The sequence below is a fragment of the Chlorocebus sabaeus genome, chromosome 7, assembly GCF_047675955.1.
Source record: "Chlorocebus sabaeus isolate Y175 chromosome 7, mChlSab1.0.hap1, whole genome shotgun sequence".
Lineage (NCBI taxonomy): Eukaryota > Metazoa > Chordata > Mammalia > Primates > Cercopithecidae > Chlorocebus > Chlorocebus sabaeus.
Genome location: NC_132910.1, coordinates 34,261,461 through 34,287,706, shown reverse-complemented (window position 1 = coordinate 34,287,706; position 26,246 = coordinate 34,261,461). Strand labels below are relative to the sequence as shown.

The following is a 26,246-nucleotide window of genomic DNA, read 5'->3' as shown; positions in this document are numbered from 1 at the left end:
AGACCAAAAGTCATTATTTCAGACAAAGAAGGATATTCATAAAGCTAAAGTGTACATTTGACAGTGAATTTGAACATTATGGATGTGCACCAAATAACTGTATTAAATAACAAAGTAATTTTCGTAAAGCAAAAGTTTCAGGAGATACCATGAGAAGTAAACATAAATATATTAGCAGTAAGAGACTTAATTCACTGTTTCAGTCCAAGGCAGATTAAGTGGACAAAAAAATAAGGATATAGGATATCTAAACAAATCAATAAAGAGGATTTAATTAGTATATATTGAGCTGTAGGTCCTGAAAACAGAGAGCACCCCTTCTTTCTAGGTCCCAAGAATAATTCACAAACATTTACTATATAGGCTCCATTGATAGGAAAGTAGGAATTAACAGGCACAGGGGATTTTAGGACAAGGGAACTACTCTGTGTGATACTATAATGACAGATACATGTTGTCATATGTTTGTCAAAACCCATAGAATGTACAACACCTAGAGTGAGCCCTCATATAAATTGTGGAGTTTCAGTGATAATGATGTGTTCATGTTAGTTCATGGATTGAAACAAATAGACCTTTATGATGTGCGATGTTGGTAGTGAGAAAGGTTATGTGGTTGGGAACTGTGTAGCATTTTTTTGTACTTTGTGCTCAACTTTTCTAGGAACGTAAATCTAAAAGAGAAAGCATATGTTTTTGTTTTTTTTTAAAATCAAAATCCTATGAAAGGTAAAAAGAAGTTGTTTTTTTTTTTTTTAAAAAAAAAGCAAAGTCAAAAGATAGTCTATCAACTTAATAGAAAAATTGTCAAATAATGGCCAGCTGCAGGGGCTCACCCGTGTAATCGCAGCACTCTGGGAGGCCAAGGAAAGTGGATCACCTGAGGTCAGAAGTTCGAGACCAGCCTGGCCAACATGGTGAAACCCCATCTCTACTAAAAATACAAAAAAATTAGCCTGATGTGGTGATGTGTGCCTGTAATCCCAGCTACTTGGGAGGCTGAGACACCAGAATCGCTTGAAGCCTGGAGGCGGAGGTTGCAGTGAGCCGAGATCACGCCACTGTGCTTCAGCCTGGATGACAGAAAGAAACCCCTTCTCAAAAAAAAAAAAAAGAGAAAAGAAAAATGGTCAAATGATACATGACTAGACAGAAGAGATGACAGAAAAGGAAATATGGTTGACCCATAATCATGTAAAAAAAGATGTTATACATTATTTATAATATTACTATGCAGAGCTAACATTTTTCTTTTTGTTTTTTTTTTTTTTTGAGTCATAGTCTCACTCTGTTGCCCAGGCTGGATTGCAGTGGCGCGATCACGGCTCACTGCAGCCTCAACTTTCCGGGCTCAAATGATCCTTCCTCCTCAAACTTCCGAGAAGCTGGACAGACATGCATCACCATGCCCGGCTAGTTTTTGTATTTTTTGTAGAGATGGGATTTCACCATGTTTTCCAAGCTTGTCTTGAACTCCTGGGCTCAAGCAATCGGCCTGCTTCGGCCTGCCAAAGTGCTGGCATTACAGGGCTGAGCCACTGCACCTGGCCTTTCATTTTTTACTGTTGCAAAAAATCTAAAAGTGTGACAGTATACTCTGGTAAGGCTACAGGGCAAGAAGTAATCGTATATTACTCTTGGTGCTATGAAAAGGCACAATTGCCATAGAGGACAACTTGGTAATATTTATCAAAATTAAAATTGCATTAACCTTTTAACTTAGCAATTTTACTTCTGGAAATTTATAGCTGTCCCTTGTTTTTAACGAAATAACGTGCAGATGACCATTTATTTCAGCATTTTTTGTAAAAATAGCTAAAAACAGCTTAGGTGTTTGTTGGTATTTGACTAGGTAATTGTGGTACATCTTACAGTGGAGTACTATGCTATTTCAATGTATTTATGTAAAAATAACAAAGATCTTTAAAAAGTGCATAATACTATACCTTTCTAATTTTTCCATAAAAGTAACTTCTTTTTTGAGACCAAGTCTCGCGCTGTCGCCCAGGCTGGAGTACAGTGGCATAATCTCGGCTCAATGTAACCTTCACCATCTGGGTTCAAGTGATTCTTCTGCCTCAGCCTCCCAGATAGCTGGGATTACAGGCATGCATCAATCACCACACTTGGCTAATTTTCTTGTATTTTTAATAGAGACGGGGTTTTGCCCTTTTGGCCAGCCTGGTCTCGAACTCCTGGCCTCAAGTGATCCAACTGCCTCGTCCTCCCAAACTGCTGGGATTGCAAGCATGAGCCACCACGCCTGACCCCATCAAAGTAACTTTAATGACAGAAAATATGTAAACAAGTGGTATATGGGATTATACCTTGAAGTGACCAGTTTTCTAATAATTTCTACTTTAAAATCTGTGGGTTCACTGTATTCTCTCTAATATGTTTTAATTTTGAATTATTTTTTTAAACTGCTCTTATCATTGAGTAATCCTACTCCAGGAAGTTGTGCCTTATTTATTTTTTGGCTGCTCTTACCCATAATGTTTTGTCACCTATCCTTGTTGGATAAACACATGTGTAGCAAAGTTAATTCTTCAGGTACCACCTCATTATTTTTGTGGGCTATTTTTCTAGACCGATTCAACTGAAGAACTATAATCTGTAGACAGAATAGACCAGTATTTGTCTCAGAATAATTTATCAAGTTTTTCTTCTTTTTTTTTTTTGAGGTAGAGTCTCGCTGTCTCGCCCAGGTTGGTGTGCAGTGGCGCAATCTCAGCTCACTGCAAGCTTCACCTCCCAGGTCATGCCATTCTCCTGCCTCAGCCTCCAGAGTAGCTGGGATTACAGGCGCCTGCCACTACGACTGGCTAATTTTTTGTATTTTTAGTAGAGACAGGGTTTCACCATGTTAGCCTGGATGGTCTCGATCTCCTGCTCTTATGATCTGCCCGCCTCGGCCTCCCAAAGCGCTAGGATTACAGGCATGAGCCACCGCGCCCGGCCTCAAGTTTGTCTTCTTTCTAATTAATATTTCCAACAAATGACACCTAAACCAAGTTGATTTATTTGCATTTGGACATTACTAATGTTGTAGTGGTTTGTTCAGTATGTTTCTGTGTAAAATATCTGTGTTCTATGTTAGACATTCAAATCATTCAAGTCTATTTCTTTGTAAAATATTCCCTTTAGCAGGATGAAGTTAAAGGAAGTAGATCGTACAGCCATGCAGGCATGGAGCCCTGCCCAGAATCACCCCATTTACCTAGCAACAGGTAAGTTCAAAGGAGAGAAGATAGTATGAATTACCTAATTTCTTCTCTTCTGCGTCTAGCTTATTCAGGTTAATCTTTATCTTCTCTGGAAAGCCTCTCTCTCCCTGGCAAGTTACCGACATTCTCTCAGCCAAGTCCAGTGTTCTTCCTGTGCGTTCCCATAGTATTTTGATCATGATGTGTTAAATCTAAAATAGTTTCCTTCACAGGAATTGTGTTTTATCTTTATTCCTCCAGTATTAAGCACAATAGATGGCATGTAAAAAACAAACAAAAAAAAAACAGTTAATATCAGTTTGAATGAACGAAGAGCAATTTTGATGTTAGCATTTTTATATAAAAAGAATTAGTTATATCATGTATGTCTATAAGCAGATATAGTAAATCACAGGCCCTTTTTTTTTTTTTTTTTTTTTCCTTTTTTTTTTTGAGATGGAGTCTTGCTCTTTCACCCAGGCTGAAGTGCAATGGCATAATCTCTGCTCACTGCAAGCTTCACCTCCCTGGTTCACGCCATTCTCCTGCCTCAGCCTCCCGAGTGACTGGGACTACAGGTGTCCGCCACCTCACCTGGCTAATTTTTTAGTACAGGTGGGGTTTCACCGTGTTAGCCAGGATGGTCTTGATCTCCTGACCTTGTGATCCGCCCGCCTCGGACTCCCAAAGTGCTGGGATTACAGGCGTGAGCCGCCACGCCCATCCCCTATCATGGGACCATTTTTACAGAGATTTTTAAATATCTACAGGCTTAAAAAATTATTTACACTACCCACTCTTATAAACATCCTCTCCTAGCCCTGTGCTAGAATCTCATTGCTATAGTGATTTAAGCGTCTGCTCAGTGGCGTATGCTCAGCATTCATGAGCAAGAGAATTGAAAAACATGCTTTTAACTTCGGTTTTGTAAGGTTTCTCTGAGTCTTATTTTTGTGTGTATAGTTACCATAAATGTATTTTCTATAGGAACATCTGCTCAGCAATTGGATGCAACATTTAGTACCAATGCTTCCCTTGAGATATTTGAATTAGACCTCTCGGATCCATCCTTGGACATGAAATCTTGTGCCACTTTCTCCTCTTCTCACAGGTATGAGGTTCAGCTTTAAATTCATGTGATTATTTAATTATATATTGTTCTTGATTCCTAATTTGTTTATAATTGTGCCATTATTAGAAACTACAAGGAATACCATCAAGGACATGAAATATTTTGTGAAAAAGCATGTGAGTGTATTTTTATGGAAGTGAAAGTAGTGTTTATATGTCCTATTGATTTTTTTTTCCTTTGCTTTTTTGAGACAGAATCTCACTTTGTAGCTCAGGCTGGAGTGCAGTGGCACGATCTCGGCTCACTGCAACCTCCACCTTCCAGGCTCAAGCAATTCTTGTGCCTCAGCCTCCCAAAGAGCTGAGATTACAGGTGCGCACAACCCCGCCCAGCTAATCTTGTATCTTTAGTAGTGACAGGGTTTTGCCATGTTGGCCGGGCTAGTCTTGAACTCCTGACCTCAAGCAGTCCACCCATCTCAGCCTCCCAAAGTGCTGGGATTATAGGCGTGAGGAACCACACCTGGCCAGTATGTTCCATTGACTTTTTTATTGCTGTTATATGTAAGGTGGGAAGGAGAGGCTGTAGTTTCTAGCATTTTTTTCTGGGTTTTGTGTGTGTGGTTTTTTTTTTTTTTTTTTTTTTTGGATGGAGTTTCACTCTTGTTGCCAGGCTGGAGTGCAGTGGTGCAATCTTGGCTCACTGCAACCTCTGCCTCCTGGGTTCTAGTGATTCTCCTGCCTCAGCCTCCTGAGTAGCTGGGATTACAGGCATATGCCACCACACCCGGCTAATTTTGTATAGAGTTTGTTTTTCTTTCTCCTTTATTGTGCCTGTTTGCAAAAAGGTAGAGGTACTAGGAAAGAAGTAGTCATAATAAGTATTAGTAGTGATTATCTCTGAATGGTAGCTTATTTTTATTTTCTTCTGTTACAATATTTAGAAATATATTTCACAGTTTTGTTGACATGATTTCTAATACACTAGATAACTAGGTATTTGGATCATACTTTCAAGTACTTATGCCTTATTGTAATGCAGAGAAAGGATGCCTTCATTTGAGTAATAAAATAATCTTTATTGCCTCAGTATCTTAGCAGGGTTTAAAGAGATTGCTCTTTAGCTGACAGAATACAGCTCAAATCTTGCAGTTTCATGGGATTGCTCATATTCTTCAGAGCTGTCACAGTGGGATGGGAACCCCAGATACCTTTTGTCTAGTAGTTTTTCTGCTTACTACCGTCTGTATCATCGTATACCTTTCTGCCTTCATATTTCATCTCCATTCTGGATCATATATTTTATTCTCCAGTAGTAGGGGTACTTGTCATAATATAATCTTGATGTCGTTTTTCTAGTGTTAGAATACATTCTGTTTCTTAGAAAATTTCACGACTCCTTTAACACCTTTACTATTTAACAGACCACTTGTTAGTGACCCTTGTTTGTTTTTGTTTTTGTTTTTTTTGAAACGGAGTCTCGCTCTGTCACCCATGCTGGAGTGCAGTGGCCAGATCTCAACTCACTGCAAGCTCCGCCTCCCGAGTTTACGCCATTCTTCTGCCTCAGCCTCCCGTGTAGCTGGGACTACAGGCGTCCGCCACCTCGCCCGGCTAGTTTTTTGTATTTTTTAGTAGAGACAGGGTTTCACCGTGTTAGCCAGGATGGTCTCGATCTCCTGACTTCGTGATGCGCCAGTCTCGGCCTCCCAAAGTGCTGGGATTACAGGCTTGAGCCACCGCGCCCGGCCTGTTTTTTTTTTTTTTTTTTTCAGACAAAGGTCAAAGCATGAGACCCTTCTATAGCCAAAAAAAGAGTGTTTTTACTTTTCAAAGGAAGTGATTGATTAGCTCTATTTTACAATGAACCAGAGGCTATTTAAGAAGATTAAAACTTAGGGTCTCACCATTTCTAAATGGTAAAATCATTCTTAAGCTCATATTTTTTGACACACAACTCAAGTATATTTTGTTACACTACCTTATAAGAGTTTTTACTCTTTAAGGATTACAAAATCAAATATGCAAATATGAGTATAAATAAAAAATGAAATACTATTATACCAAAGTCATACATAATTACCAGGAGTGGTGGGGAAGTAATATATTTGGACTGTTTATGAAAACATTAAAAAGTAAATGTATAATTTCAATTTTTTGTCTACATTTATTTGACTTTAAGAATGAGTTATTTTATTCATTTTCTCCTGTAGATACCACAAGTTGATTTGGGGGCCTTATAAAATGGATTCCAAAGGAGATGTCTCTGGAGTTCTGATTGCAGGTGGTGAAAATGGAAATATTATTCTCTATGATCCTTCTAAAATTATAGCTGGAGACAAAGAAGTTGTGATTGCCCAGAATGACAAGCATACTGGCCCAGTGAGAGCCTTGGATGTTAACATTTTCCAGGTAAGACTTTAACATTCATTCATAATTCTTAGACTATGTGCTGCTCTTTTGAAATCAGTATATGAATCTACTATGCCTCAGTTTTGGAACTGAAAGTTGAAAAACTATGAGGCTATACAGGTTGACAAGTGTTTGTTTAAAAAATGGTGGGTTCAGAATTGAGATCGGGGTTAAAAATACTACCTCCATGAAAAGGATCAGACTGATAGGTTTTTGTTTTGTTTTTTTTTTTTTGAGATGGAGTCTCGCTCTGTCACTGGACCTCGGCTCACTGCAGTCTCCGCCTCCTGGGTTCAAGTGATTCTCCTGCCTCAGCCTCCTGAGTAGCTGGGACTACAGGTGCATGCCACCACGCCCAGCTAATTTTTGTACTTTTAGTGGAGACGGGGTTTCACCATGTTGGCCAGAATGGTCTCTTGACCTTGTGATCCACCTGCCAAAGTGCTGGGATTACAGACGTGGGCCACTGTGCCCGGCTGGCTGATAGGTTTAATTAAGTCTGAAGATGTCATGCCATTCGAATAGACATTTTATAAACATTAAGAGCCCCATAGATTGGAAACCTTGCCTTTTAAAAGTCTGTGCTAGTTCAGCATTAGGCTGGTGCTGTGATGTCCAGGTTAATTCACTGTTTTATTAATTGAGAAATTTTGTGTTTATGACAGACATTAATACTCTATGAAATAATTAGAAATTAAATGTAATGGCTGGGCATGGTGGCTTACGCCTGTGTAATCCCAGCACTTTGAGAGGCCAAGGCAGGCAGATCACGAGGTCAGGAGTTCGAGACCAGCCTGGTCAACGTGGTGAAACCCCGTCTCTACCAAAAATACAAAAATTAGCTAGGCATGGTGGCAAGTGCCTGTAATCCCAGCTACTTGGGAGGCTGAGGCAGGAGAATTGCTTGAACCAGGGAGGCAGAGATTGCAGTGAGTTGAGATCGTGCCGTTGCACTCCAGCCTGGGCGACAAGAGCAAAACTGAAAAAAAGAAAAATATAATGCAGATTTAACAAATAGTCAATTAAGATTCTTTGTACTGTTGCCTTCATAAACATTACTGGGTGTTAATTATATAAATGCACAGCTTAATAAAGATCTTAGCCTGCACAGGATAGTGAAACCCTATCACTACAGAAAATGCAAACAATTGGCAGAACATGGTGGCTTACGCCTATAGTCTCAGCTACTCGTGTGGATGGCTTTAGCCGGGGAGGTCTATGCTGCAGTGAGCTATGATCGCACCACTGCACTCCAGCCTGGGTGACACACAGAGACCCTGTCTGGGAAAAAAAAAGAAAGACCTTGAGTTAATAGGATACTAGATTATAACAACCAAAAATGAGTATTAAGAAAATTTTAAGTAGTTCCTTTTCTTATATTATAAATAGATCCTTAGGGTATAGCAATACAGAAACCCAACTTGTTTATTTCTTTTTTGTTGTTGTTTTGTGTTTTTTGAAACAGGGTCTTGCTCCCTCTGCCAGGCTGGACTGCAGTGGCTCATGGCTTACTGCAGTCTTGACCTCCTGGATTCAAGCAAGTCTCCTGTCTCAGCCACCCAAGTAACTGGGACTACAAGCATGAGCCATAACACCAGGCTAATTTTTGTAGAGACAGTGTTTTTCTGTGTTGGTCAAGCTGGTCCTGAACTCCTGGGCTCAAGTGGTCTGTCTGCCTTGGCCTCCCAAAGCGCTGTGACTACAGGCATGAGCCACTGTGCCTGGCCTTCATTTCTATAGTTTGTGGTATCTGCTCTTTAGCTACCTCGTTTGTTAATTGTATGAAACAGCTGATGATTTTTAATAAAGTATTTTGTGTTGTAGGTAGCTACTACCATAGAATTTCTCTCTTGTTTTAGTTATATGCCAGCTGATAAGAGAATAATTTGTAAAAGTAAATAGTAGTGGATGAAGGTCAATATATGAAGCCCGTCGTCTTCCTGTACTTTGTATTACAATTTCAGGTTCTTTTTGACCCTTAAGGTTTGTACCAGAGAAAACCTAGAAATATTGCCACCTGGAACAAGATTGAGTGTATATGAACTAGAAATATGAGAAGAATTATGACAAGAGATTTTACTAGTGCTGTATTGATTCAGCTCTGGAAGCTGACTTTGAAGTATACTGAGAAAGATACCACAATTTTAGCATTCAGCTTTTTATGAAAGCAATAATTGATTACCTTTTTAATCTTGTAATTAAATCTCCTTCCAGAGATGCAAAGATATAAACAGTAATCCTCACGTGGTTGCAAGACTGATTAAGAATTTATCCGGCCGGGCTTGGTGGCTCACACCTATAATCCCAGCACTTTGGGAGGCCAAGGCAGGTGGATCACCTGAGGTCAGGAGTACGAGACCAGCCTGACCAACATGGAGAAACCCCATCTCTACTAAAAATACGGAATTAACTGGGAGTGGTGGCGCATGCCTGTAATCCTAGCTACTCGGGAAGTTGAGGCAGGAGAATTGCTTGAACCTGGGAGGCGGAGGTTGCAGTGAGCTGAGATTGCACCATTGCACTCCAGCCTGGGCAACAAGAGCAGAACTCCGTCTCAAAACAAAAAAAAAAAAAAAAAGAATTTATCCATATACTTTTAAAAATAATATCTTGCATTAAAATTAGTTTGTTCTCAGTAGACATCTTTTGTCTTTGATAAGTAGAATTTTATGTTTTTCTAGAAAACTTTAAATTTTGAAAGAATTATGCATAATTTAGAAATTCATGCATATGTTTTTCACTTTTTAACTTAAATAGAAAAATTGTGTATGCTACATCTAATATCTTTCTAACTCTGAACTGAGTTATTCTGAATTTTCCTAATTATGCATAAGTGCTATTTAGTTATGTTTTCTTCTTACAGACTAATCTGGTAGCTTCTGGTGCTAATGAATCTGAAATCTACATATGGGATCTAAATAATTTTGCAACCCCAATGACGCCGGGAGCCAAAACACAGGTATTTTTATACTGATTTTGATCATTGTAATAAAAAAAGCCAAAAGTAGTTCTTCTCAGCCCACTTATTTCACTTTTAAGGCTTCTCACACAAAACATATATGTTTAAAATCATTGTTTAGATGTTACTGATTTTTCTTCAGTAAAGTATTAATAAATATGTTTCTTCAAAGTATGAGTGAGTCCTTCAAGATTAAATATTTATTTCGTATCTCCCACCTGGTAGACACTGGTCATTGTATTAGGCATACAGTAGTAAACAAAATGAACAAAAATCCTTAATAATTGTCTTAGATATAGTATAATTATTTTTGTTCTTTGTGTGATAGCTGCTCTGTGTTTTAGCAACAACCAACCTTCTTAAAACACACTTAGGCAAGACCATGGAAGACAAGATTTAAAATAAATACCTCAAGCCGTTTGCCTGTGTATTTCTAGTAAGTTTGGTAAGAACAGTCTTTTCCTGTTCTTCTTTATGTTGTATAGGCTATCCAATTGAGTAGCCAGTGTAACTGGCTCTAACATTTTGGCAATCTGAGAGGTAGCATAATGATAGCATATGCACTGCCATTTATAAAGGTATTTTGCTAATGGTCTAGGCTGTAATTTTGCCCTGCTTAGTTTTCTGTCATAGTCACCAACATCTACTTTGTGGTCCATGATCTACCTTGCACCAGTTGCAAAGTAAACAGTACTTGGTTTATAGCAGGAATTCAATAAAATTCTTGTTGAATGAGATATTATTAAACAAGATAATACACTTGAAATGGCATGTACCTGCACTTTAAATCGTATAATTGTATGTGTTGAGAATATAGAGATGTAGGACTATAAAGCAAATTTGTGGGATAAATGGGTCAAATTTTAAAGTAATATACTTTTCAAAATGAAGGATCCAATTTTACAGTTAAATTTGACTATAATAGAGAAACAGTTTTTATTAACTGTTTATTCCTTGTAGCCGCCAGAAGATATCAGCTGCATTGCATGGAACAGACAAGTTCAGCATATTTTAGCATCAGCCAGTCCCAGTGGCCGGGCCACTGTATGGGATCTTAGAAAAAATGAACCAATCATCAAAGTCAGTGACCATAGTAACAGAGTAAGTATGTGATTGACTTGTGATGAACATGTTGTATTTCTGCTGTAAGTATTCTGTGTTGTTTGTCAGAGTTGACTAGAAATCAAATTTCTGTGAAGTCAAATCCTGTTTTTTCATTAATCAGTCATGTTAGAATGAATGTTTTTTTCTTCTAAGGGAAAATCATAAAATTTTTATGATTTTATGGCAATTGGAAAATCATATCCAATAAATATGTTGGATATTAATGATGAAGAGAGATTGGTTAATCAAGGAACTTATTCCATGGTATACTGGTTGTTTTACTCTGCTAGCTGTTTTAAAACATTGCAGCAACTGTTTGTTTGTTTTTTTTTTTTTCTTGAGACAGAGTCTCTGTCTGTCGCCCAGGCTGGAGTGCAGTGGCGCAATCTCGGCTCACTGCAACCTCTGCCTCCCGGCTTCAAACAATTCACCTGCCCCAGCCTCCCAAGTAGCTGGGATTACAGGCACGCGCAATCACGCCCGGCTAATTTTTGTATTTTTAGTACAGATGGGGTTTCACCATGTTGGTCTGGCTGGTCTCGAACTCCTGACCTCATAATCTGCCTGCCTCGGCCTCCCAAAGCGGTGGGATTACAGGCCTGAGCCTCTGTGCCTGGCCATTGCAGCAACTTTTTAATTCATCTTTAGCTTTTCTTAGAATGTAAACATTTTTCCTGCTGGGAACTTCATCACTGTGAACTTGTAATATTTGACTTCTTGGCCTCATCTCTTCCTCTGATTAGGTACTGCTAAAATGAGCTAATATATTTCCAGCACTTCCCATAGAGCACATTAAATTCTGAACCTTAAATGTATCTTAATTTTTTTATGTCATTAGGTGCTATAAAATAATTTAGATATAATTTGGAGCCTTTTTTTTTTTGTTTATGAGTACATTGCATGGTTTGACATTTTCTAAAATAAGTTTGCAAAAAGTCGGAGTATACATATGTAATTTAAAAACAACAATAACAACAAAAAACTATTGGGGAGAACACTTCTTCAGAGTATTGTTTTCAAGTGAATCAGGAGTTTTAAAACAGAAATGTCAATGGAATAAACCATACCAGAAGCATTTTAGTCATTTTGTGGAACATTTAATAGAATCTGAACTTGCAGATAGTTCCTAATAATGTTAGTTTATTCCATATGAAAATTTAAATGGTAGTTTTTGCTTAAGATATTTTGCCTTGAGTTTTCTGATAAAACAGAGGAAAAGTGTGGAGTTTTTTGTGTCTTGTGTGTGTCTTAATCTTTTTTCTTTTTTTTTAAGGGTTTTTTTTGTTTTTTGTTTTTTTTTGAGATGGAGTCTCACTCTGTCTCCCATTCTGGAGTGCAGTGGCGCAATCTTGGCACTGCAACCTCCGCCTCCCGGGTTCAGGCATTCTCCTGCCTCAGCCTCCCAAGTAGCTGGGATTACAGGAGTCCGCCACCACACCTGGCAAATTTTTGTATTTTTAGTAGAGATGCGGTTTCACCATGTTGGCCAGACTGGTCTCAAACTCCTCACCTGGTGATCCGCCCGCCTCAGCCTCCGAAAGTGCTAGGATTACAGGTGTGAGCCACCACGCCCAGCCTGTATGTGTTAATCTTTTATCTTTTTTTTTTTTTTTTTTCCATTTTTCCGAAAGTATTTTAAATGTGTATAAAATGTTTTCTGTACTGGCCGGGTGCAGTGGCTCAATCCTAGCACTTTGGGAGGCCGAGGTGGGCAAATTGCCTGAGCTCAGGAGTTCAAGACCAGCCTGGGCAACAGGGTGAAACCCCTTCTCTACTAAAATACAAAAAATTAGCTAGGCATGGTGGTGTGTGCCTATACTCCAGCTACTGGGAAAGCTGAAGTGGGAGAATCACTTGAACGTTGGAGGTGGAGGTGGCAGTGAGCTGAGATTGTGCCATACTGCACTCCAGCCTGAGTGACAGAGCGAGACTCCATCTCAAAAAAATAAATAAATAAAATGAAATATTTTCTTTATACTTATAGTTTTGATAGTAAAACTCGTTTTTGGTATACAGTTATTCTGACTCAGAATGGTTTTGTGTGTGTCAAATAGCTGCATGAATTGAGAAAATATTCAGATATCTTACTTCTAAGACTACCATTCAAGACTCTTCAATAAAATTTGGTAGTTTTACATTTTGTTTTGTTTTGTTTTTTAAAATAAACTAAGGCCAGGCGCGGTGGCTCATGCCTGTAATCCCAGCACTTTGGGAGGCCGAGGTGGGTGGATCATTTGAGGTCAGGAGTTCGAGACCAGCCTGATCAACATGGTAAAACCTCATAACGACTAAAAATACAAAAATTTGCTGGCATGGTGACTTGCACCTGTAATCCCAGCTACTCGGGAGACTGAGGCAGGAGGATCACTTGAACCTGGGTGAGGTGGAGTTTGCAGTGAGCTGAGATGGCGCTACTGCACTCCAGCCTGGCTGACAATAAGTAAATCATAAATAAAATAAGCCAAAGCTGGTGTTTTTTTACTATTTGTTTCAATAAAGGCATGTTTCTCGTTTTAGTTTGGTTTTTCATAAAGTGGTATGATTCATAAAATGTGAACCTTAACAATCTGCAGATGCATTGTTCTGGGTTGGCATGGCATCCTGATATTGCTACTCAGATGGTCCTTGCCTCCGAGGATGACCGGTTACCAGTGATCCAGATGTGGGATCTTCGATTTGCTTCCTCTCCACTTCGTGTCCTGGAAAACCATGCCAGGTATCATGCTGCTGTTCCAAAGAACTGGATTTGTTTATTTTCTGAACACGTTGGTGATGTTTTTGTGACCAGAAATATACCATAGGACATAGGAACTTTTTTTTTTTAGACGGAGTTTTCCTCTTGTCACTAAGGCTGGAGTGCAGTGGCAAGATCTTGGTTCACTGCAACCTCTGCCTCCCAAATTCAAACGATTCTCCTGCCTGAGCCTTCTGAGTAGCTGGGATTACATGCATGCAGCACTATACTCAGCTAATTTTTATAGTTTTAGTAGAGATAGGGTTTCACCATGTTGGCCAGGCTGGTCTCGAACTTCTGACCTCAAGTGATCCGCCCACCTTTGCCTCCCAAAGTGGTGGGATTACAGGCATGAGCCACCGTGCCTGGCTACCATAGGTACTTAATGTTTATATCAGTTATCAGTCAATGCTAAAATTGGTTTTGTTATCCATTGTTTTGCGTAAAGTCACAGTTTCTGCATTAAGTAAGGACTTACTGCAGTTAGATTTCATGCCCTTCCATAGGTAAAACATTTCACTGTACCTATCTAAGTTACGTACGTGTGTGTGTGTATGCATGTATAATCCCAATATAATTTTTATACAATTGGGATAATTTGTGCATATAGTTAGATAACTTTTTTCGTTAATCATGAATACTGTATAATGGTAAGAAGTTGATTTCCACAAAATGATAAGTATATTTTTTAGATGGGATCTTGCTGATTTGCCCAGGATAGAGCCACCATAGCTCACTGTAGCTGTGAGCCTCTGGGCTCAAGTAATCCTCCTGCCTCAGCTTCATGAGTATGCCTGGAACTACAGGCACACGCCACCATAACTGGCTAAGTTTCAAATTTTTTGGTAGAGACAGTGTGTCGTTATATTGCCCAGGTTGGTCTTGAACTCCTGGCCTCAAACAGTCCTCCTGCCTTGGCCTCCCAAAGTGTACAGAATAATTTTTATCTACATATTTTCTCATTGAAAGGTGGTCTGTAATTTATTGTGAAATAGTCCGTTGGGCATTTGTTTTCACTTTTTTGCTATCATACACTGCACTATATTGAACATCTATGACTTTGTAATGATCAGATAGCATATACGTTACTAAGTTGCCTCTGAAAATATTGCATTTATTTTATTTTTCTTTCTTTTTTGGTTTATTTTTCTTTTTTTAATTTTATCTTATTTTTGAGATGGAGTCTCACTCTGTTGCCCAGGCTGAAGTGCAGTGGCACGGTCTCAGCTCACTGCAGCCTCCACCTACCAGGTTCAAATGATTCTCCTGCCTCAGTCTCCTGAGTAGCTGGGATTACAGGTGTGAGCCAACGCGCCCGGCGTTGAAACTTTGCATTTAATTGTATTTCTGTTAACAATGTGTGAATCTCCAAAGCCTAGGCAGAAATAATTGAGATTTGGTTTTCTTAAGATTAAAAATTTCCTTGTTCCTTTATGTTTTTTATAGGGGGATTTTGGCAATTGCTTGGAGCATGGCAGATCCTGAATTGTTACTGAGCTGTGGAAAAGATGCTAAGATTCTCTGCTCCAATCCAAACACAGGAGAGGTATGGGGAGGAAATGTTTCTCAACCTTGTAGCCCTTGTAGTATGTTACTTCTGGCTACATAAGAAATTTTCTATGTGGATTCTTTAGTGGATTACTATGTGAAAAGTATGTGGAGGTGTGTGTGCAGTGTTTATTTGGCTGCAATTTTATCAGGAACATAATCTAAGCTCAGCTTTTTAACCAGAAAAGTCAGTAATTGAAATAGTATATTTTAAACTAGTAATCATCCCCTCCTCATTTCCAATAATGTATTTATTACCTAGACTCAGAAATACTTTGATTTATTTCACATGTGATTTATGGGAATCAGTATCTTCGATGTAGGATTGTTCAAGGTTTACATCTTTTGTCTGCTTTACCATTCCTGAGGATCATGTTTCACTTCTGGAAATTGGTAGATATAGTTTTCCAATCTCTCTTCTGAATGATAAAGCAAGAATATAAATTATAGCTTTTATATTTTTACCTTTTTTATGTGAAGGTAGATTATTGCTAGTGCTTATGTAGTTTGATAGAATACTAATAAAATAGTGTCTTTGATAAGTTTTCATCTATATTGTTAAAATTAAAACAAGCCCTTTAGTTATTTGGTTTCTGGTTTAAGAGTCGTGGATGTAGCAATAGAATCATTAACATTAGGGGAGACGAGAAAAAAATTAATAAATCTTACTGCATATCATTTGTAGGATGAATAACAAAAATCTTAATTTTACACTGTGCCTTGCCAAGTAAATTCAAAATTCATGGAACTTACTATTCTGTCATCATTTTCTCTGTTATATAATTTAATTAGATGAATTTTTGCCTATGATTAGTTGTATGTGCTTGGACTTTGAAGGAAGAAACTTTTAGTACATGCTACAACTAAAAAATTGGATTTTGTTCAAATACAAATAAGGAATAGATAAATGATCTAAGTTTTATCAAACCGCATATCTTACCAAACAAAATAAATACCAAAGACACGAGCAGGCTAAATACCTTTTCAATTAATTCTATTTTTTAATAAAATGAAACATTTTAAATGTCACATGGGCCAGGTGTGGTGGCTCACGCCTGTAATCTCAGCACTTTGGGAGGCCAAGGGTGGCTGGCGAAACCCCATCTCCATAACAAATACAAAAATTAGCTGGCTGTGGTGGCGTGTTCTGTAGTCCCAGCCACTCGGGAGGCTGAGGTGGGAGGATCGCTTGAGCCCAGGAGGTCAAGACTCCAGTGAGCTGTGATTGCGCCACTGCACTCCAGCCTAGTCATCAGTGTGAGACCCTGTCTCAAAAATAAAAATAAGAAAAAGAAAAAAAAAAAGTCACATGAAACCAGAGCTAAGTTCATTTGACTTATCATAAAGTCCTAAGGTGTTGCTTCTATGAATAGCAGTTAACCACCATACTAACTTTGAGTTCACAACAAGCATTACATTGTAAAGCTTTCGTATAAGCCATTTTCTATTTATTTTTTTTTTATTACTATTACTATTTTTTTGTCAGGGTCTTGCTCTGTTTCCCAATGCAGTGGCACCACGACAGCTCACTGAAACCTTGACCTCCCAGGCTCAGTCAGTCCTCCCACAGCCTCCCAGATGGCAGGGACTACAGGCATGCACCACCATGCCTGGCCAATTTTTTGTATGTTTTTGTAGAGATGGGGTTTCGCCATGTTCCCCATGCTGGTCTTGGAACTCCTGGGCTCAAGCAGTCTGCCCACCTCAGCCTCCCAAAGTGCTAGGATTATAGGTGTGAACCACCATGCCCGGCCTCATATAGGTCATTTTCTATAGTTCTTTCTCCGTCATTTTCTTTCTAAAGGAAGCTGATAATGCCAAATTCTGTTAGGATTCTGCAGTGATAGGAAGGGTGTGTACAGTACATGTTTTCTCTCGTGATTAAAAGTCAAATTTCTTAGTGAATTCTTCCTTCTCAAGATTGATTTTAAAATTTGATCCTCAAGTAACCTAAATATGGTTGTTGTTTGGGTCTTACTAGACAAAAACAATTGGACAGGACATCACTAATCTTTTAGAGTTTAAAAAGTTGGCTCTAGGTCGGGTGCGGTGGCTCACGCCTGTAATCCCAGCACTTTGGGAGACCAAGGCGGGCGGATCACTTGAGGTCAGCAGTTCAAGACAAGCCTGGCCAACGTGGTGAAACCCCGTGTCTGTTAAAAATACAAAAGTTGGCCGGGCATGATGGCGGGTGCCTGTAATCCCAGCTACTTGGGAGGCTGAGGCAGGAGAATTGCTTGAGCCCAGGAGGTGGAGGTTGCAGTGAGCTGAGGTCGCTGCCACTGCCCTCCAGCCTGGGCAACAGAGCAAGACCCTGTTGCAAAAAATAAAAAAGGTGACTCTAATAGAGTGTGCTGGTTTTTCAAATGCATCCACTATTTTGAACACAAGAACCTCAGTTTTTAAAATGTGTTTATTCAAATCCGATTGAAATTTTAAGTCACATTCCTGTTAATCAGAATAGGTCATCATAATGAATCATTCTTGTACTTTAAAAAATCTTAGTATTCTTTTTCCTGGCTACAGATACTTTCTACAAAAAGTTGTTCAATTTAGCTATACTTGTTGACCACGTTCATTCAGGTGTTTTGGTTACGAAGTGGCCATACTGAAGGGGTGGCCTGCCCCTCCACACCTGTGGGTGTTTCCCGTTAGGTGGAACGAGAGACTTGAGAAAAGAAATGAGACACAGAGACAAAATATAGAGAAAGAAAAAGTGGGCCCAGGGGACCGGCGCTCAGCGTACAGAGGACCCATGCAGGCACTGGTCTCTGAGTTCCCTCAGTATTTATTGATCATTATCTTTACCATCTTAGAAAAAGGGAAGCGACAGGATAATAGGATTATGGTAGAGAGAAGGTCAGCAGCAAGACATATGAATAAAGATCTCTGTGACATGAATAAATTTAAGGAAAAGTGCTGTGCCTTGATATGCATATGCAAACATCTCCATAAACTTTTTTAGTGCATAAAGAGCAGCATTGCCGCTAGCAGGGCCCACTTTCAGCCCTAAGGCGGTTTTCTCCTTTCTCAGTAAACAGAACATACAATCGGGTTTTACACTGAGATGTTCCATTGCCCAGGGACGGGCAGGAGATAGATGCTTTTCTCTGTCTCAACTGCCGAGAGACCTTCTTTCCTCTTATACTAGTCCTCCTCAGCACAGACCCTTCACCGGTGTCAGTCTGGGGGATGATCAGGTCTTTCCCTTCCCACTAGGCCATATTTTAGACTATCACATGGGGAGAAACCTTAAATAATACCTAGCTTTCCTAGGCAGAGGTCCCTGCAACCTTTGGCAGTGTGCGTGTCCCTGGGTACTTGAGATTAAGAGAATGGTGATGACTTTTCACAAGCATACTGCCTTCAGGCACTTGTTTAACAAAGCACACCCTGCACAGCCCAAAATCCGTTAAACCTTGAGTCACCACAGCATGTGTCTCTTACAAGGACAGAGTTGGGGGCAGGGTCACAGATTAACAGCATCTCAAATACAGAACAAAATGGAGTGTCTTATGTCTACTTCTTTCTATATAGACACAGTAACAGTCTGATCTCTTTCTTTTCCCCGCATTTCCCCCTTTTCTTTTCAACAAAACCACCATTGTCATCATGGCTCGTTCTCGATGGTCGCTGTCTCTTTGGAACTGTTGGGTATACCAGCAGACTAACAGCAAACAGAACAGGCACACAAGGATTCATATGAAATCTACAATAGTAGTACTTCAGATGGTTTTAACCGAAGTGACAGGGTTAAGATTTGCAAGGCCATCAGCACCTCCTGCAGTTGCCTCAATTTCTGGTACCAACACATGAGATCACTGCCCCCGGATGGCGTTAAAATTAAAATTAAAATTGCATTGTCATTGATAACATCTTATCAGGAAACAGGGTTTGAGAGCAGACAACCTGTCTGACCAAACTTTATTAGGCGGGAATTTTCTCATCCTACTAAGCCTGAGAGTGCTACAGGAGACTAGGGCTTATTTCATCCCTTGGACTTTGACCTTAAAAGACAGCACGCCTTGAGGGGGTCGTTTATGGGCCTACCCTCAGAACACATTCTCTTTCTCAGGGATGTTCCTTGCTGAAAAAAAGAATTCAGCGACATTTTTTCTATTTGCTTTTAAAAAGAGGAGAAATATGGCTCTGTTCCATCCAGCTCACCGGCGGCCAGTTCAAGGTTACCTCCATTGTTCTCTGAACATCGCTGTTATCCTGTTCTTTTTTCAAGATGCCCAGATTTCATATTATTCAAACACACATGCTCTACAAACGATTTGTGCAGTTAACACAATCATCACAGGGTCCTGAGGTGACATACATCCTCCTCAGCTTACAAAGAAGATGATGGGATTAAGAGATTAAAGACAGACATAGGAAATTATAAAAGCATTAATTTGGGGAACTAATAAGTGTCCTTGAAATCTTAACATTTTATGTTTTTCTGCGGTGGCTTCAGCTGGTCCCTTCGTTCAGGGTCCCTGACTTCCTGCACATCTTTTCTTCTGATATCACCACCTTGTTCATCTTGCGAGTGAATGGTGCTCGATTGCGGTGTTTCTGTCTCCGTGGAGGTGCTTTTCTTTCCATCTCCGATGGGTTCATTGTAGAACTTCAAATGTTTAGTGGGTATCCAAACAGGAAGCTGATTTTCTCCTGGTGAAACACAAGCAAAACCTCTTCCCCAGGTTATCACCTTCCCTATTTCCCATGTCTTATTTTTGTTGTCTTTCCACCAAATCAGTTTTCCTTCATGTGGGCTGTTCTTTTTGCCAGTAAGATGTTGTTCAGCAGAAGTAGTAGTCTGATTTCTATAAATGTTTAAAAAATTTAAAGTATAGAGTGCTAGATTAAGTTGCATCTGAGGAGTGGTACACTCCTTACTGTCTCCCCCTTCTTTTTGTTTAATTAACTGAGTTTTGAGTGTTCTATTAGTTCTTTCAACTATGGCCTGACCTTGGGAATTAGAAGGAATTCCTGTTGTGTGTGTAATTTTCCACTGATTTAAGAATTTTTGGAAAGCTTTACTACAATATCCTGGTCCATTGTCAGTTTTAATTTTTTTTGGAACTCCCATTACAGCAAAACAAGATAATGAATGTTTTTTTAACATGGGAAGTACTTTCTCCTGTCTGGCAGGTTGCCCATATGAGATGTGAATAAGTATCAACTGTTACATGAACATATGATAATTTTCCAAATGAAGGTACCTGTGTAACATCCATTTGCCGTAACGCGTTAGGACACAGACCTCTGGGATTAACTCCTGCCTCTTGAGTGGGCAGGTATAGTACTTTACACTGGGTTGTTGTACAATATCTTTTGCCTGTTTCCGTGTGATATCAAATTTGTTTTTTAACCCTGCTGCATTTACATGAGTCAAAGCATGAAGTTCTTGTGCTTTTATGAATGCAGAGGATACCAGTAAGTCAACTTGTTCATTTGCTTTAGTTAATGGTCCTGGTAAATTAGTGTATGCTCGAATATGAGTAATATAAAATAGGAAATTCCTTTTTCTTACAGTTTGTTGTAATAAATTGAATAGCTGGTTTAACTGATCATCCATGCTCTATTTAATTAGAGCTGTCTCAGCATCCCTTGTAGCCTGTACTACATATGCAGAATCTGATACAATATTAACAGGTTGATTAAAATCTTGTAACACTTAATGACTGCAACCAACGCTGCCCTTTGAGCCGATTGATACTGAGTTTTGAGCAGCATCTTGAAGCCTTGCTACAAAATCAGGGTAAGGCTCTTTAGAGCCTTGTCTTATTGTATTGAAGGAGGGGCAGGCGGTTTCTGGGTCTTGAATTTTCTCCCAGGCCCTGAGGCAGATAGCCCTAATTTACTCAATGGCCTCATTTTGCATTATTACTTGTTGACTAGCAGTGCTCCAATTTTGACCTATTCCTAATAGTTGATCTACGTCTATGTTAATTGGAAGATTAGCAGTCCTATGTCTTCGGACCTGTTCTTGTGCCCCATCAATCCACCAACTCTTAAATTGTAAAAAATGAGAGGGTGAGAGTGATGATTTTGCCAGAATCTCCCAATCATAAGGAATGAGTCTATGTCCATGAGCAATGGAATCTAATAATGTTCTCACGTAAGGAGAGTTGGGTCCATACTGTTTTACTCCCTCTTTCATTTCTTTTAGCATTTTTATAGAAAAGGACTCATATCTGGCTTCAGCTACGGGAGGCTCTCCCTCTTGGGCCCCTTCTCCAGATGGTCTTGATTCTAATATTACTGGGAATTGCCACGCTTCATTATCTCCTTGTTTTCTTGCCTCATCAATAATTTTATGTAATGCACTACCCTGTCCACTAGACGGTGCTGTAGGATTAAGTCTCATGGTGGGCAGCTGAGGCTATAGCACCCTGCCCTGTGGCGCTGGAAACATTCCTGGCTGTCCCTACAGATTTTCTGGGGGCAGCCAATACTGAAATTCAACTGGTGGCCAGTATTAATAGGCTACTGGCAGCTGGGTCTTACTTTCTATCGGCTGATATTGTGGACACTATTTGGATTGGCATTGCCATGACAGAGACTCTTATCTTTTTCTGTTTGATCTTCTTTTGGAGTTTGTACTTGTTTAACCTGCATTTGAGGTTGTAAAGTTACAGGCATCTAAGCTGCTGTAAGAGGAGTTGGCCATTGTGGGTTAGACTCTGATGGCTCTGCTAATTCTGGACCTTTTTCTTCTAACTTTAACATTTCAGGATATATCACCTCCTGTAATTGATTATCATCAACATTTTGCATTGACCGAGCCATTACCGGCTCTGCTACACATTTACAATGTGAACTTTCTGTTCCTTTCCGGGATTCTATCCCTGCCTCTTTGACAATATACTGCACAGCTTTCAGGGACATAAGAAACTGAAACGCTATCTTCTTCTGTTTGAAACGGCTCTGAAGCTACTTTAATAATGACCCAATCATTCCATACTGTGAGTGGGATGATTTTACCTTCCCTGCTTGCTTGTTTTAATTCTTTGCCAATTTTTTCCCAGTCTTTTAGATCTAAAGTTCCCTGTTCCGGAAACCATGGGCAAAACTGTTCTATTGTTTGGAATAGCGTAATTAGATTTTTGGTAGAGACTTTAATTCCCCCTCTTTTTAAGAGAATTTTAATAAAGCTGCGATAAGAGGCATATTTACTTTTAGTTTGCCCCATTGTTACCCTAGGTTCTTCCGAGCGCAGGAGCTTACCGCAAGGCTGACTGTAGACATACTCGGGAGTCTCTCGTCGACTTGTCCTCAATGACCACGCTCGAGCGTACCTTCACCTTAGAGAAAAGCACCCACGTTGGGCACCAGATGAAGGGGTGGCCTGCCCCTCCACACCTGTGGGCGTTTCTTGTTAGGTGTAATGAGAGACTTGAGAAAAGAAATGAGACAAAGTGACAAAGTATAGAGAAAGAAAAAGTGGGCCCAGGGGACCGGCGCTCAGCATACAGAGGACCCATGCAGGCACCGGTCTCTGAGTTCCCTCAGTATTTATTGAGTCACTACAGCACATGTCTCTTGCAAGGACAAGGTTGGGAGTAGGGTCACAGATTAACAGCATCTCAAATACAGAACAAAATGGAGTCTCATGTCTACTTCTTTCTATATAGACACCATAACAGTCTGATCTCTCTTTCTTTTCCCCACACCATACCATTTTCTGAGTGTTGTTGTTTGTTTTTTGTTGGCCTAGGTGTTATATGAACTTCCCACCAACACACAGTGGTGCTTCGATATTCAGTGGTGTCCCCGAAATCCTGCTGTCTTATCAGCTGCTTCGTTTGATGGGCGTGTCAGTGTTTATTCTATCATGGGAGGAAGCACAGACGGTTTAAGACAGAAACAAGTTGACAAGGTAATAGGAAGTGTTAAAGTTTTCTATTATAATGCCTGAAAAAAGAACATGTTGTGTAATATTTTGAAATGACTTCACTGATTAACAGTGCTGGTTAATTGGACAATTGTGATCAAAAATTTTTTTGGATATGACTGGAAAAAAATGAAAGATAGTTTGTGTATGGTCAGATTCTCATGTTATTAATCTTTTTTAGCTTTCATCATCTTTTGGGAATCTTGATCCCTTTGGCACAGGACAGCCCCTTCCTCCATTACAAATTCCACAGCAGACTGCTCAGCATAGTATAGTGCTGCCTCTGAAGAAGCCGCCCAAGTGGATTCGAAGGCCTGTTGGTGCTTCTTTTTCAGTAGGTGGATTTTGTTTTTATGGTCCATAGTCACAAAGGACTTTTTATACCAAAGTGTTATTACAGGATCACTCTGATGGAAGAAGTCGGGGTTTAAGTTGGGATTTAAGATGTATTTGTGGGTATTTCATCATTCAAAATGATTTCTCTGAAAAACTGGAACCTACTCTTTTTTTTCCCTTTTTTAAAAACATGGTAAAATATACATAAAATTTATCATTTTATCCATTTTCAAATGTACAGTTCAATGGCATTAAGTACATTTACATTGTTGTTGTGTAGCCAACACTCTATGTTCTTCCCCCCACTTTTTTTTTTTTTTTAATTTTTTTTAATTTTAGACAGAGTCTTGCTCTGTTGCCCAGGGTGGAGTGCAGTGGCGCAATCTCGGCTCACTGCAACCTCCACCTCCTGGGTTCAAGCAGTTCTCCTGCCTCAGCCTCCTGAGTAGCTGGAATTACAGGTGCACGCCACCACACCTGGCTAATTTTTGTATTTTTAGTAGATATGCGGTTTTACCATGTTGACTGGGGCTGGTCTCGAACTCCTGACCTCAGGTGATCCACCTGCCTCGGCCTCCCAAAGTGCTGGGATTACAGGCATGAGTCACTGTACCAGGCCCTCCTCCCTTTTTTTAAAATGTGTCTTCCTTCTCTCTCTCTCTCTATCTCTGTCTCTCTAGCTCTTTCCCTCGCTCCCTCCCTCCCTTCTTTTTTTCTTTTCTCTTCTCTTCTCTTTTCTTTTCACAGGGAGTGTCCTCCCTCCTCTTCATCCTTTTAGCTTTCTTTTTTAATTGTCAGCTTTTTTTATTGTAAAAAATGCGTAATATAAAATTTACTATCTCAACCATTTTAAATATACACTACAACCATTTTTAAATATATACTACAGTAGTGTTAACTATATACATGTTGTTGTGCAACAGATCTCTAGAACTTTTTCATCTTGCAAAACTGAAACTCTGTGCCCTTGAACAGCAGCTCCGCATTTCCTCTTTCCCTTGAATCCCTGGTAACCACATTCTACTTTGTTGCTAGGAGTTTTACTACTTTAAATTACTCATATAAATGGAATCATGCAGTACTTGTCTTTTTGTGGCTGGCTTATTTTACTTAGCTTAATGTCCTCAAGGTTTATTTGTGTTGTAGCATGACAGAATTTACTTCTTTTTACAGGCCAAATAATATTGCATTGTGTATATATATCACATTTTTTTTATCCTTTCATTTGATGGTCATTTTGGTTGCTTCCATCTTTTGGCTATTGTGAATAAATACTGTGGTGAACATGGGTTTGTAATTATCGTTTTGGGATCCTGTTTTCAGTTTTTTGAGACATATACCCAGAAGTGGGATTGCTGGATCATACGATGGTTCTATTTTTAAGTTTTTGAAGAACCTCTCTACCGTTTTATAGCAGCTTTACCATTTTACATTCTCACTAATAGTGCACAAGGGTTCTAGTTTCTCCACATCCTCTCTAGCACTTTTTGTTTGTTTCTTTCTTCCTTTTACATTGCTGACACTTTCCCTCTTTCACACCAGACTTCTAATAGCTTGATTGCATATTTGTTGCTTGTCTTTTTCCTCTCTAATCTTTACTACATATTCCAAGATTAATCTTCCTAAAATAGACCTTCGAATATGTTTTATGTCACTCATAAGTCTGTTCTTTGGATCTGCTTAATCTTCTCATCATCCTATCTGGTCTTCTGTATCTGGGTGGATCACTTGAGGTTTGGAGTTCAAGACCAGCCTGGCCAACATGGTGAAACCCTGTCTACTAAAAATACAAAAATTAGCCAGGCGTGTGGCCGGCACCTATAATCCCGGCTACTTAGGAGGCTGAGGCAGGAGAATCACTTGAACCCAGGAGGCAGAGGTTGTAGTGAGCCAACATCCCGCCTTTGCACTCCAGCCTAGGTGACTAAGAGTGAAACTCTGTCTCAAAAAAAAAAAAAAAAAAAAGTACATTTCATCTAGAACAGAAATTGAAATGATGTCAGACTGTGGCGCATGAGAGGTAGTATCAACTAATTTCATCCAGATTATCTGTTTAGGCCACTTTATAAGCACTGTTTTTGGCCATATCCTCGGGTTAACACTGAGTTTGTTCATTCTCTCTTTTATAGTTTGGAGGCAAACTGGTTACATTTGAGAATGTTAGAATGCCTTCTCATCAGGGAGCTGAGCAGCAGCAGCAGCAGCACCATGTGTTCGTCAGTCAGGTTGTAACAGAAAAGGAGTTCCTCAGCCGGTCAGACCAACTTCAGCAGGCTGTGCAGTCACAAGGATTTATCAATTATTGCCAAAAAAAAATTGATGCTTCTCAGACTGAATTTGAGAAAAATGTGTGGTCCTTTTTGAAGGTAAAGTTGCTATTTTAGGCTGTATTATTTCATTATCTGCAAATTTAACTGTTCCATTATATTCTAAATCTGTCTTCCTTTTAAAGAATTGAAAAAGTGTGATTTCAGCAATTCATCATGAAATTAAGAAGCATACAACCTGTGTCCAGAGTTTTTCCTTCTCTACTTTGAAAAGTGTAATACGAAATACATTTTTAATAAGAAAACAAAAATAGATCTGTTTAGAGGAGAGAGACATAGTCAGCATACCTATTTTGAAGATTAGTACATAGAGTTTACTATAATGAAAACATAGAATATTTAATATCTATATTAGATCTAATTAAGGAAAATGGAAAAAGGAAGAGGAATAGAGGAGAGAGGTTGGAGGCATTTTTCCTTTTACTTTAAGAGGAGTTAGAATAGAGTAACAAATAGAATTTTCTTGTTGGTCATTTTGCCTGCACTGGAATGTCTATTTCTTTATACAGTACTGATTTTTCAAGTAAAGCAGTCTTGAATACGGTAGGTTAAAGTCTAAAATTAAAGAATTTATATTTTGTAATAATTTGGGGAAAGAATTTTAGGACATAGAATATTCCACATAGTTTGAGTTTTGTATCAGTTTAACCTTTGAACATAA

General features: G+C 39.3%; 1 protein-coding gene across 50 annotated transcripts in view; it reads left to right on the top strand.

Annotated features, from left to right (window-relative positions):
* Positions 1-26,246, top strand: part of SEC31A (SEC31 homolog A, COPII coat complex component) — an 81,000-nt gene that overhangs the window by 7,175 nt on the left and 47,579 nt on the right. For 31 of the 50 annotated variants that reach the window (XM_007999083.3, XM_007999079.3, XM_007999078.3 and 28 more), the window contains exons 2-11: positions 3,148-3,230; positions 4,194-4,317; positions 6,491-6,689; positions 9,553-9,648; positions 10,609-10,749; positions 13,326-13,468; positions 14,933-15,032; positions 22,746-22,907; positions 23,104-23,256; positions 25,388-25,624. In XM_007999083.3, coding sequence (XP_007997274.1) covers positions 3,152-3,230; positions 4,194-4,317; positions 6,491-6,689; positions 9,553-9,648; positions 10,609-10,749; positions 13,326-13,468; positions 14,933-15,032; positions 22,746-22,907; positions 23,104-23,256; positions 25,388-25,624 — 1,434 coding nt within the window. In that variant the 5' untranslated portion in view covers positions 3,148-3,151. The remainder of the gene's footprint in view (positions 1-3,147; positions 3,231-4,193; positions 4,318-6,490; positions 6,690-9,552; positions 9,649-10,608; positions 10,750-13,325; positions 13,469-14,932; positions 15,033-22,745; positions 22,908-23,103; positions 23,257-25,387; positions 25,625-26,246) is intronic. The other 19 variants (XM_073017460.1, XM_073017456.1, XM_073017453.1 and 16 more) reach the window with 1 other exon arrangement.